Source organism: Pituophis catenifer, unplaced genomic scaffold (genome assembly GCF_029215685.1).
Source record: "Pituophis catenifer annectens isolate HBS135680 unplaced genomic scaffold, rPitCat1.0.hap2 SCAF_2, whole genome shotgun sequence".
Taxonomy (NCBI): domain Eukaryota; kingdom Metazoa; phylum Chordata; class Lepidosauria; order Squamata; family Colubridae; genus Pituophis; species Pituophis catenifer.
The window spans coordinates 27,733,603-27,747,018 of NW_027256882.1; the positions used below are offsets into that span (position 1 = coordinate 27,733,603).

Sequence of the window (13,416 nt, forward strand, 5' to 3'; positions counted from 1 at the left end):
TGGTTGATTGCTGTAATCGTTAGGAATTTTCTCTTTAGTTCTAGTTGCTTCTCTCTTTGGTTAGTTTCCATCCATTGTTTCTTTTGATTCTTTGGTCTTTATAGGAGCCCCTCAGATACTGGAACACTGCTGTCATGTCTCTGCTGGTCCTTCTGATTAGACTAGACATACCCAATTCCTGTAACCATTCTTTGTATGTTTTAGCCTCCAGCACCCTAATTACCAAAGATGGATTTTCTGTTTCAGACTTTACCAATACTTGTGATACTCCATTGAAACAATGGCAGATGGAGATCTCTAAGTATATACTGCAAGGGAAAAAACAAGAATTAAATATAAATTATTGTAAGATGCTGAGGAAAGAGGAGGCTTGGGTTTATCAGATTTGAAATTGTACTTTGATGCTTGTTGTTTTGTCTGGCAAAAAGAGTGGGTGACTCTCCAAATTAAGAGGTTACCTGAGCTAGAGGACCATGAATTAGATTTTGAAGGCACGACTATTTATGGTATGATATGGTTAGGAAACAATATAAAGGCAATGAATTTTGGAAATATAAAGAAGAGTTTTTTTTATCATTTATGGTGGACATCTGACAAAGCAAAGAAATGATGGAGTAAGATACACATCTTAATACAGAAGACTAATGAAGTGAATATAAAGATAAAAGTTTAATGGATAAAGAACTTGAAAAAATGGAACATTCATGTTCTATCAATGGAAAAATGCAAGGACCTTTTTAGTTGAACCTTGCTAATACAGATTTCTGGACCAGGTCTTCATTTGCTTTTGCAGAGCCATAGTAACTTTGAAGGCTCATGAAACAAATGGTAAGCAAGGACTACCTATACAAACTGAACATCCCAAAAGGTCCTCAATAGGACCTTTTCAGTTGAACCTGGTTAATACATGGATGGGGCACCAATAGGAAATACCGTGCTTGTTGGGCTAGACATGGAAGTAAAAAATCAAAAAAACACAGTGGCAGAGCAGTCCAATATTATTGTCAAGAAAACATAACAAGGTCCATAACAGAACAAAAGAGTTGAAAGGGACCTTGGAAATCTTCCAGTCCAATCCCTTGGTGAAGCAAGAGGCCCAGAGGAACCTGACATCTTTATCACCCAAAAGATACAGGATGGAATTAAGAGGGTCAGCTATATTGGACTAAATACTAAGAGAGAAGACATAAAAGGGCAACCAACATATTTGGGGGCTGGAGGCTGTAGGAAGTTAGCACTCACCCCTCTCCTAGAAGAATGAAATATTTTAGGAAATATTAAAATATTTCCCTGGATGAGAAATGGAGAAACATGTTTTAAAGACAAAGCAGCTCTCAGCTTCCTCCCTCCCCCCTTTATTAATGGGCCAGAGGCAGAAACCTAATTCCCCCCCCCCACCTTTGTCAATGGACCGTCATCTGCAACACAATAGGACCCATCTAGCAACAGAAACTCACCACATGGCACCTGGGAAGATTACATCACCAACAAGGCTGGCTAAGACCCCCACCCCCTGGGAGTCTGACAACCAATCAGGATACTCTTTTGGGGCCCCAGGAAGTTCAAAGCGCAGAGAGGGCATAAAAATCAAGGCACACTCAACATCTGGGCCCTTTTCTGTTCAGGAACTCAAACCATGTGATCCTGTCCACCATTAAACCACCTTTTCAAGCAGTCCCCATGTTTCCAGTGTCTTTTTCCCCACTTGGAACTGAACCCAGAAGGATATTTCTTCCAACAAGGCTAAAACATAAAAAGAGGGTTGCAGGAGTTAGGTATGTCTAGTCTACAGAATAGAAAGAGGAGGATGGGTGAAATGGTAGCAGTCTTCCAATATTTGAGGGGCTGCCACAAAGAAGAGGGGCTCAACCTTTTCTCCAGAGCATCTGAAGGCAGAACAGGAAACAATGGATGGAAACGAATCAAGGAGAGAAGCAACCTAGAAACAAGGAGACATTTCCTGACTGTGAGAAGAATTAACCGGTTTGCCTGCAGAAGCTGTGGTTGCTCCATCACTGGAGGCTTTCAGGAAGAGACTGGACAGCCACGTGCCTCAAACGTATAAGGTCTCCTGCTGGAGCAGGGGGCTGGACTAGATGACCTCAAAGATCCCTTCCAACTGTTCTTCCACACTCTAGTTGTTTCTCTGCTTCCAGGCTGTGGAGGGAACCAGCCTGAGTTGCTCCCGGATTCCCCTCCGACCTGCCCTCAACTCACCTCCCAGCTGATGCTTCCATCCTTGGAAGAAGCGTGAGAGCCTCTCTGCACTCCACTCTAACCTCGTGTTCCTTTCCGGAAGAGGAAGTTCCTCTGTGCTTCTCCTCTCCTTCCATCCTTTCCAGCAATAAAGTACTTGATGGATTTAACTCCTTTAAACTCAACCACAGAGAACGCTGTTATACTGTTGGTTTTCTAGGCACAGATGCTGCCATCTCGCGATTGGAGGCTGAAAAACAGGCTTGTCCCTTCTCTACCTATGGCATTGGCCAGATCTTCCCACCAATTACGTCAGGGGTCCCCAAACTTGGCAGCTATGCTGGCTGGAGAATTCTGGGAGTTGAAGTCCACAAGTCTTAAAGCATCTGATAGGGAGGCCAAAAAACAGGCTTGTCCCTTCTCTACCGATGCCATTGGCCAGATCTTCCCACTGATTACGTGGTATCAATCATTTTCAGTCTCCTAGCAACCAACCTTTGCAGCTGAGCCAAGTGAAACAGTGAAATATGTACTTAGCTTGTGAAGATTAGCTGTATGCTTCCTCTTTTCTGTGTCAGTCCTTCAAATACTGAAAGACTGCTATCATATCACCCCACTGAAACTTTTCCCACAAAGAGCACATTCAAATGGTTTATCTCCCGTGTGAGTCCTCTGGTGTATCACCAGCTTGGAATTCTCACTGAAACACCTATGGGGAGACTAGGTACATATGTACTAGTCGTTCCCGACTCTAGGGGGCAGTGCTCATCTCCGTTTCAAAGCCAAAGAGACAGCGCTGTCTGAAGACGTCTCCGTGGTCATGTGGCTGGCTTGACTAAATGCCAAAGATGCTGTAGAGGGCTAAATGGTATGTGTGTTCAAAATATATACCTGCTGCACCAGTGGTGGGATTCAGCCAGTTCGCATCACTTCGGGAGAACCGGTTGTTAACTTTCTGAGCAGTTTGGCAAACTGGTTGTTGGAAGAAATCATTAGGGCAGAGAATTGGTTGTTAAATTACTTGAATCCCACCACTGTGCTGCCCCTAACAAAGGACATGGTAGCATACCTGGCAAAAGGGAAGATTTTTATCAAATTGGACTATAAAAGCATATTTCAGAGTCAGAATGAAAGAGGGTGATGATTGGAGGGTATTTGGAGTTTAGGGGATCTATTCAATGACTCATAGGGAAATGGAGAATTTACGGGCTTTGATAGACAAAAATTTAAAGAGAAGGCTCATCTAATTGCCTTGACCCAGGGTGGCTGCCCAATGCTGTTCCAGGGGGAAAAAAGATGGGTCCCTTTATTTAACGTCATACCTTTATTTAACATCCTACCTGTCAATGACTACTTCAGCTTCATCCACAATAATACACGAGCACACAATAGATACAAACTTAAGGTAAACCGCTCCAAACTCGATTGCAGAAAATATGAGTTCAGCAACAGAGTGGTCAATGCCTGGAGTGCACTACCAGATTCTATCTTTATCCTGTATTCATAATCATGTTTAAACTTATATCTGTAATCTTATACGTGTTTGACAAATAAAAATAAATAAATAAATAAATAAATAAATAAATAAATAAATAAATAAATAAATGTATCCATGTAGACTATAGAGTAAAAGTTCACTCAGTTTTCTCAGGATCATTCAATATATCTTTAAAAATTGTATTAAATTCATTCATGATTATTTAGTTAGTAAAGACTAGAATCCGAATTGAATTGAATTAAATTCTTTATTGGCCAAGTGTGACACACAAGGAATTTGTCTTTGGTGCATATGCTCTCAGTGTACATAAAAGAAATATGCAGAGAGGAAAAAAAGACACCCTTGCAAGAGATCTGCACTTCTTTCATTAGAGAAAGAGGGAAAAAGAACATTCATGCAGTCACATCTTTATCTAATACATTCTGCAATTATGTCTGGGTAAGTATGCTCTGTTAATGGTAAAAAGAATGATGCAGTCAATATTGAAGAAAAACAGTTCAGTCTATATAAAGAAAATTTTTTCAATGCTGAAAAACTTGTCAATGCTAAAGAACAAAGGAACAGCAGTTTGATTACGCTACAAGTAGAACTCACCAGAATTTGCATCCAAATAAATGTTTGACTTCCAACATTTCTAAGATTTCTCTTCTCTCCAAGTCATTTTCCCCCCTCCTTTCAATCCCCGCCCCCTGTGGTTGGATTTTTGTGCATGTTTGGGTTGCTTTTTAATTAGATTATTCAGGAGAACCATACATCTGCAAGTGTGCTCTCTGCAGCAGTGATTTTCCAGTCCTGGAATCTGGACTGCATAATCTGGAGGACAACAAGGTAGAAGACGGAATTTCCACATGTTGGAATTCCATAATCAATATAGAAAAACCACCATCCAAAAGCTTTTTTGAGGAATTCCACAATTTCTGCAAAAGGAAATACCCAGTTAATTTCTGCTGCTGTGAAATCAATAATGAAATTCAACCCCTCTCTAAACTCATCAACTTTTGTGGATTTTCTTATATGCAATAAGGAGTGATTTATGTATGAAGTACTGTCCACAGACTGGACATTTGAAAGGCCACTCCCATGTGAGTCCAATGGTGTTTCACCAGGTTTGAATTGAAATGGAAATGTTTCCCACAGCAGAACATCGAAAGGTTTTCTCTCCTGTGTGTATCCTCTGGTGTCTCATGAGATGGACATTTCTAATGAAACTTTTCCGACAATCAGGGCATTCAAAGTGTTTCTCTCCTGTGTGAGTCCTCTGATGAATCACCATGTTGGAATTCTGACTGAAACATTTCCACAAACAGGACACTAACATGGTCTCTCTCTTGTGTGAGTCCTCTGGTGTACCACCATGTTTGAATGCTGACTGAAACTTTTGCCACAAACAGGACACTCATACGGTTTCTCTCCTGTGTGAGTCCTCTGGTGTGTCACCAGGCTCGAAGTATAACTGAAACCTTTCCCACAAACAGGACATTCAAAAGGTTTATATCCTGTGTAGATCCACTGGTGCATAGTAAGCTGGTATTTTCTAATGAAACTTTTCCCACAATCAGGACAATTAAAATGTTTCCCTCCTGTGTGAGTCCTTTGGTGTATCACCAGGTAGGAATTCTTACTGAAACATTTCCCACAATCAGGACATTCAAAAGGTTTATCTCCTGTGTGTATCTTCTGGTGCCTTGTGAGCTGGTATTTTTTAATGAAACTTTTCCCACAAACAGGACAATCGAAGTGTTTACTTCCTGTGTGAGTCCTCTGGTGTATCAACAGGATGGAACTTTGACTGAAACGTTTTTCACAATAAGGACATTCAAAGTGTTTCTCTGCTGTGTGTGTCCTCTGGTGTATTATCAGGCTGGATTTGTGACGGAAACGTTTTTCACAATCAGGACATTCAAAGGGTTTCTCTCCTGAGTGAGTCCTCTGGTGTTTCATGAGGTAGCAATCTCTGGTGAAACGTTTTCCACAAACAGGACATTCAAATGGTTTCTCTCCCGTGTGAGTTCTCTGATGTATCACCAGGTTGTAATTGTACCTGAAACTTTTCCCACAGAAAGGGCATGGAAAGGGTTTGTCTCCTGTGTGTGTCCTCTGGTGTCTTATGAGCTGGAATTTTCTCATGAAACTTTCCCCACAATATGGACACTGATATGATTTCATTCGTGTATGAATCCTCTGGTGTTTCGCCCGGCCGGAACTCTGACTGAAACTTTTCCCACAAAGAGCACATTCAAATGGTTTCTCTCCCGTGTGAGTCCTCTGGTGTATCACCAGCTTAGAATTCTCACTGAAACTTTTCCCACAAAGAGCACATTCAAACGGTTTTTCTCCTGTGTGAACTCTCTGGTGTATCAGCAGGTGGGAATTCTGACGGAAAGTTTTCCCACAAAGAGCACATTCAAAGGGTTTCTCTCCTGTGTGAATCCTTTGGTGATAGATAAGCTGGGATTTTTTAATGAGACATTTCCCGCAATCAGGACATTCAAAGCGTTTCTTTCTTGTGTGAGTCGTCTGATGTATCAGCATGTTGGAATTCCGACTGAAACTTTTGCCACAAATAGGACACTCATACGGTTTCTCTCCTGTGTGAGTCCTCTGGTGAATCACCAGGTTGAAATTCTGACTGAAACTTTTCCCACAATCAGGACATTCAAAGGGTTTCTCTCCTGTGTGAGTCCTCTGGTGTTTCATCAGGCTGGAATTACGACTGAAACTTTTCCCACAATCAGGACATTCAAAAGGTTTTTCTCCTGTGTGAATCCTCTGGTGTTTCACCAGGCCGGAATTACGACTAAAACCTTTCCCACAATCAGGACACTCATATGATTTCTTTTTTGTGTGCATTTTCTAGTGTATCACCAGGCCAGAATTCAGACCAAAACTTCCCACAATCAGAGCATTCAAACGGTTTCTCCCTGGTGTGAGTTCTCTAATGTATCACCAAGTTGCCAAGCTCACTACATTGGGAGCCCTTGTAGGGCTTCTCTCCTATGTGGGTCCTTCCATGAGCAACAAGGGAACTGTTCTGACTAAAGTTTGGCCACATTAGTATTGATTTTCTCCAATGTGGATCATTTTGTGCATACTCAGTTGTGATTTGAAATCTGCATGTTTCCCAGAATAGGCATATCTGTGCAGCTGCAAAAGGGGATCACCTGACCCTAAAACACGGCAACCGTAATAAATGGGAGGTAGCTGCCAAGCATCCAAATATAAATCATGTGACAATGGTGATGCTTCAATAGTCATAAGTATGAAAAATGGTCATGTCCGTTTTTTCATTGGTGCTATAAGTTCAAAAGGTTACTAAATGAACTGTTGTAAGTTGAGGACTACCTGTAATGTATCCTTGTGTTCCGCATACTCTACTCTTTTCAGTTTGAAATCTCTTTTTCATCACCTGCTGGGGAAGGAGGAGAATTTTGTGGTTTTCTGAAGGAGATGGAAAATATTTTGATTTCTGGCTTGATTGGCTTTTCTTTGTAACGTTGCTTGTTATTCTCAATTGTCCGGAGTGCTCTTATTGCCGTCTTCTTTGTCTATACGATTCAAAGAAAAGAGTAACTTTAATTGTTTATAAAATGGTTGCAAAACATGTGAAAAAAGAAAAGCATGTACATTAAAGGCAAAAAGGAAATATGCTGCAATGCTAAAATAACCTTAGATTAATTATGATTTACCTGTCACACTGAAGATTACAGAGATCCAAGTTTACATTTGCATTCAACCATGAAACTCTCGTTGACTTGGGTCAATACACATTCTTAGTACAGCAATTATTGTAATTGGAATTGGAATTAAGATGAATATTACATATAACAGAATAAAGGGAAGATTTTTATCAAACTGGATTACAAGAAGCAGGCTGGATAAATATCAATGATTTTTTTAAAAAAAATAAAAAAAATCGGATTTTTTTTATTTAAATCGGAATTTTTTATTTTTATTGAATTTATTTTAATAAAAAACTTTTGGGGTAAAAATCTATCGTAAGATAGTTTTCTATTTAAGATACATAAATAATTTAGTTTATTCAGCATGAAATGGAGCTTAGTTATGTAGCATGAGGCTGTATATTCTGCAACACTGGTGAGAACTATTGGTGAGTCAACAGTGGGTCAAAGGAGTAGCAGAGATGACAGTTGCTCTTTAAAAATTATGATTTAAATCGAGTTGATTTAAATAAAGCCTTTTTACTAGTGATTTAAATCGACTCGATTTAAATCAAATCCACCCTGACAAGAAGCATATTTCAGAGTCAGAATGAAAGAGGGGGATGATTGAAAACAGCATTTAATTGCCCTTTGGAATGCTTTCAATCCAGAGTTCTTTGAACTCTAAGAGTCAAGGGTCTTTCTTCCCTTAGGGATCTAACTGGGGCAGGTCTGACAGTAGCTGTCTAATAGGAAAGCAATGCAGAGACTCCCTACTGCACATTGATGTCATCCCTATCAATTGTAGGAAGAAGAAGCCTGCAGAGTTGTGATGAATGAACACGGCGAGTCCTCACTTAGTGATCACAATTATGACTGGCAATTTTGCAGCAGGCTTTTTTTTTTTTTGCTTTAATTTATATGCCGCCCTTCTCCGGAGACTCAGGGCGGCTTACAATGCGTTAAGCAATAGCCTTCATACTTTTATATATTTTATACAAAGTCAGCTTATTGCCCCCACAATCTGGGTCCTCATTTCACCTACCTTTGAAAGGATGGAAGGCCGAGTCAACCTTGAGCCTGGTGAGATTTGAACTTGCAGTAATTGCAAGCAGCAGATGTTAATAACAGTGCTTTAGTCCACTGTACTACAGGCTCTTATCAGGCCTGTACTACAGGCTTTTGACATCACTTTGCTTATGGTCATCAAATGAATCACTGTGGACATTAAGTGAGACATCACTGGACTGCTAGTGATTTATTTCTTCTCCATTAACTTTGCTTTGCTGGTTGGGAAGCATGCTGATGGCCAACAGATGATCATGGGACAATTTGATGGTTTAAAATACAGTGATTGTTTGCAAAGCTTTTTTTCCCCTGTACCATCATAATCTTGAATGGTTACTAAATGAGGCAAATGGTAAGGGTGGACTATTTGTATTACACCCAGAAAAAAAAGCCATTTGCAGTGGATGTATTTACTGGAAGAATGGGGGGAGGAGGGAGAAATCAGTGGTGAAATCCAATTTTTTTTACTATCAGTTCTGTGGGGGTGACTTGATGGGCGTGGCAGGGGAAGGATACTGCAAAATCTCCATTCCCACCCTACTCCAGGGGAAGGATTGAAAGAGAGCCTTGGTAGTACAGTGGTCTAAAGCACCCTGTTATTAAGAACAGCTGCCTGCAATTACTGCAGGTTCGAATCTTGCCAAGGCTCAAAGTTGACTCAGCCTTCCATCCTTTCTAAGGTAGGTAAATTGAGGACCCAGTTGTGGGAGCAATAAGCTGACTTTGTATAAATATACAAAAGAATGAAGGCTATTGCTTAGCGCATTGTAAGCCGCCCTGAGTCTCCGGAGAAGGGCGGCATATAAATCAAATTTAAAAAAAAAAAAAAGGATACTGCAAAATCTCCATTCCCTCCCACTCCTGGGGGAAGGGTATTGCAAAATCTCCATTCCCACTCCATTCTGCACCAGCCAGAGGTGGTATTTGCCGGTTCTCCAAACTGCTCAAAATTTCCGCTCCTGGTTCTCCAGAATCTGTTAGAACCTGCTGGATTTCACCCCTGGAATAAATTTTCCCAGAAAGATGTGAAGGATCCTGGTGAGAAAAAAGCATTTCTGCTCTGAGAGGTCCCCTTTTTCTTGGTCAATTCGCTCCGTTTCCAACCCCCCCCCTCGCCCAGGGCCGCTCAAACACTTGTTGCCCTGACAGAGACTGGAAACTTCTGCGGTGCGCGGTCTCACGTGAGTTCAGGCATTTATTTATTTATTGGTTCGATTTATAGGCCACCCTTCTCCAGAGATTCAGGGCGTCTTACAATGTGTTAAGCAATAGCCTTCATACTTTTATATATATCTGCTTAATAGGGCTTTCGGGCCCCCACAAGCGGTGTTCTATTTTATACAAAGTCAGCTTATTGCCCCCACAATCCCGGTCCTCATTTTACCTACCTCGAAAGGATGGAAGGCTGAGTCAACCTTGAGCCTGGTGAGATTTGAACTTGCAGTAATTGCAGGCAGCTGGTGCTACTTTAACAGCACTTAGTCAGCCTGCGCCACCAAGGCATCCATCCACTTTTGCAGAGAATGGGATGCCTGACATCCTGCGGAATCAGGACATCCAGAAGGTTCCTGTCGGGGCAGGAAAAATGGTTGCATGTTATTGAAGGGCTTGGAGCAATGCGAGTTCACTGCCCCAAAACCTCACTTCATACAAATGCTTTTCCGCATAGAGTTGGAAGCCTTTGGAGGAGACTCACTGAGGCTGCCCACTGTTCCAGAACTGGCTGGCAGGCTCAGTGATCAGAGAAGCTGAGCAGGGAGCGTTCATCCTGCTCTCCCTCTGCTCACGCCACTCGCTGGGAGCAGGTGAAGAAACAGAGACACTGGAGAGGAGACAAATCTTCACAAGGTAAGTGACCCAGCACGGGAAGGTTGGGGGGGGGGGACAGAGAAGCAATTGTGGGGAGCATGAGGTATTTCAGTGGGTCGGGGGAGGCCTTGGGTGGTCTATTCCATCACTAGGATTTCAGTGGGTCGGGGGAGGCCTTGGGTGGTCTATTCCATCACTAGGGTCCTCTCAATGCAATGTCACTTGCAACTTCCTGCTGGCATCCCCACTGATTTTGCTTGTCAGAAGCTAGTTGGGAAGGTCACAAATGGGGATCCTGAGTGTGGGATATTGCAACCATCAGAAATGTGCACCGGTTGGCTGAACCCAAATTGGTGCAACTCCAAATTGAAGTCAGAACAAGAAACAGTGGACTAGATGACCTCAAAGATCCCTTCCAACTGTTATTCCTCATTCTAGTTGCTTCCCTGTTTCCAGGCCATGGAGGGAACCAAACAGCCTGAGTTGCTCCCAGATTCTCCTCCGACCTGCCCTCAACTCACCTTCCATCTGATGATTCGATCCTTGAAAGAGGCGCCAGAGCCTCTCTGCACACCACTCTCCTCTCCTGTTCGTGAGTGTTCTGGAAGAGGAAGTTCCTCTGTCCTTCTCCTCTCCTTCCATCCTTTCTAGCAATAAAGTACTTGATGGTTTTAACTCCTTTAAGCTCAACCAGAGAGGCCGCTATTGTACTGTTGGCTTTCCACTCCCAGATGCTGCCTATCTGACTGCCATCTCGCGATAGGCCAAAAAACAGGCTTGTCCCATCTCAAACGATGGCGTTGGCCAGATCTTCTCACTGATTACATGCTATCAAGTCATTTTCAGAGTCCTAGCAAACAACCTTTGCAGCTGAGCCAAGTGAAATGTGTAAATGTCTTTGCTGTTCCTCTCTGCACTTTTTCTAGAGTCTCAACACCTTTTTTGTATCCTGGTGACCAAATTTGGATGCAGTATTCAAAGTGTAGTCTTACTAATACAGTATGACACAGTACTAACACTTCATGTGGTCTTGACACTATTCCTCTGGTGCTGCAGACTAGGACTGCACTGACTTTTTAGGCAATTACAGCACACTGCTAGCTCATATGTAAGCATTTCTAGATCCCTGTCACAGTTACTGTTCTAGAGCCACGTACATCCTCTTCTATAGATGTGCATTTACTTTTCTTCCCTGAACGTAAGATCTTATTTTTCTCACCACTGAATTGCATTTTGCTGAAAAGGGCCCAGTGCTCACATGTATCAAGATCTTTCTGAATCTTTGGCTTATCTTCTAAAGCACGGGTGTCAAACTTGATGATGTGATGTATCGCGACGTATCACATTTTTTCCCTTTGCGGAGCCGGGATAGGCGTGGTCTGTACGCGATGCATCTGGCTCATGGGCTGCCAGTTTGACACCCCTGTAAAGTGTTGGCTATTCCCCTCAACTGGGTGTTGTCTGAAAATTTGATGAGTTCCCTTTCAATCTCTTCATCTAAGTCAAGTATGAACAAGCTGGATATTTTAGATGTAGCACTCAAGCTGCTCCCCCAAAGATACTTTTCAAAACCCACATTTGGCAGGAGTAGAGTTCCAAAATTACCAACAAGCTATCAACAGAAATCCTGAGAGCCGGGTACTTCTCAAGGCTTGTCTTTGTGAGACTCCAAACTATAAACAGTAGGAAGCTTCAGTGCAGTCTATTAGCAACTGTCGGAAGAAATATCCTTCTGGGTTCAGCTCCAAGTAGGGAAAAAGACACTGGAAACATGGAGACTGCTTGGAAAGATGGTTTAATGGTGGACAGGATCACATGGCTTGAGTTCCTGAACAGAAAAGGGGCGAGATACAGCGAGTCCCCGGGTTTTATGCTCTCTCTGGCTTTGGACTTTCTGGGGCCCCGAAAGAGTATCCTGATTGGTTGTCAGACTCCCAAGGGGTGGGGGGTCTTAGCTAGCCTTGCTGGCTGATGTAATCTTCCCAGGTGCCATGTGGTGAGTTTCTGTCCTAGATGGGTCCTATTGTTTTGCAGATTATGGTCCTTTGACAAAGGACTGAGTTTCTGCCTCTGGCCCATTAACAAAGGTGTGTGTGTGTGGGGGGGGCGGGGGAAGGCAGGAAGCTGCTTTGTCTTTAAAACATGTTTCTCCATTTCTCATCCAGGGAAATATAATATTCTGCCTTTTTAATATTTCCTAAAATATTTCATTCTTCCAGGAAAAGGGTGGGTGCTAACTTCCTACACAACCAAACAGAGGTTCCAACAGGTACAGAGATTAAAATAAGTAACAGCTGCTTGAAACCTCCTTTAGCACTAAACAGGTAAATATGTCGCTGCCAATCAAACAAGAAGGAAACACTATACCTTGTTCCTTCCCCTTGATTTTCAAGATCCCTTTCCATTAAAAATCTCTGAAAATTACTGCAAATGCTGATAGCAGTTAGGAAAGGAGGTTGCATGAAATGCCCTCATTTAGGCTGGCATTGTGATGTAGAGCTTTGCTGGGGTGTCTGATGGCTCTTCTGCTTAATTTTATTTTATCCTTGGGGATCATGTAACTCTACTGGTGGAAAGGGGGCATCAAATTGTTTTTGGGTGCAGCTTCATTTTAGAGATGAAAACCCTGAGGAGACTGAAGGCAGGAAGTGGATCCTCCTACTCAGAACAAGGGATTCTCCACAATTCTGGGAGGAGAGCCGTGTGAGTCTATGAGAGCCCAAAACACGGATGAGTGAAAAGTGACTGACCCTCCCAGACTCCTCTTGCAGATGTCATTGGACTACAACTCCCACCATCCTTCACCCCGGAATTAAGATACTGCGATTTGCTGAATACAATATCTAACCTTATGCACTCATAAGGATGGTGGGAGTTGTAGTCCAATGACATCAGCAGCACTCAGAGCCTGAGTGGCGTAGGAGGCTAATGCTTCCTAAGGCAGCATTTAACATCCAGCTGCCTGCAATTACTGCGAGTTCAATTCTCACCAGGCTCAAGGTTGACTCAGCCTTCCATCCTTTCTAAGGTGGGTAAATTGAGGACCCGGTTTGTGGGGGCAATAAGCTGACTTTGTATAAATATACAGAAGTATGAAGGCTATTGCCTAACACATTGTAAGCCGCCCTGAGTCTCCGGAGAAGGGCGGCATATAAATAAATAAATAAATAAACACCTCTATTTCTC

General features: G+C 42.4%; 1 protein-coding gene across 1 annotated transcript; it reads right to left on the bottom strand.

Moving 5' to 3' along the window:
• Positions 1–4,072: 4,072 nt before the first annotated feature.
• LOC139309305 (zinc finger protein 84-like) lies at positions 4,073–6,597 on the bottom strand. The gene has a single exon (XM_070933356.1). The coding sequence runs from the start codon at positions 6,542–6,544 to the stop codon at positions 5,006–5,008; it is 1,539 nt and encodes a 512-aa protein (XP_070789457.1). The 5' UTR covers positions 6,545–6,597; the 3' UTR covers positions 4,073–5,005.
• Positions 6,598–13,416: the final 6,819 nt, after the last annotated feature.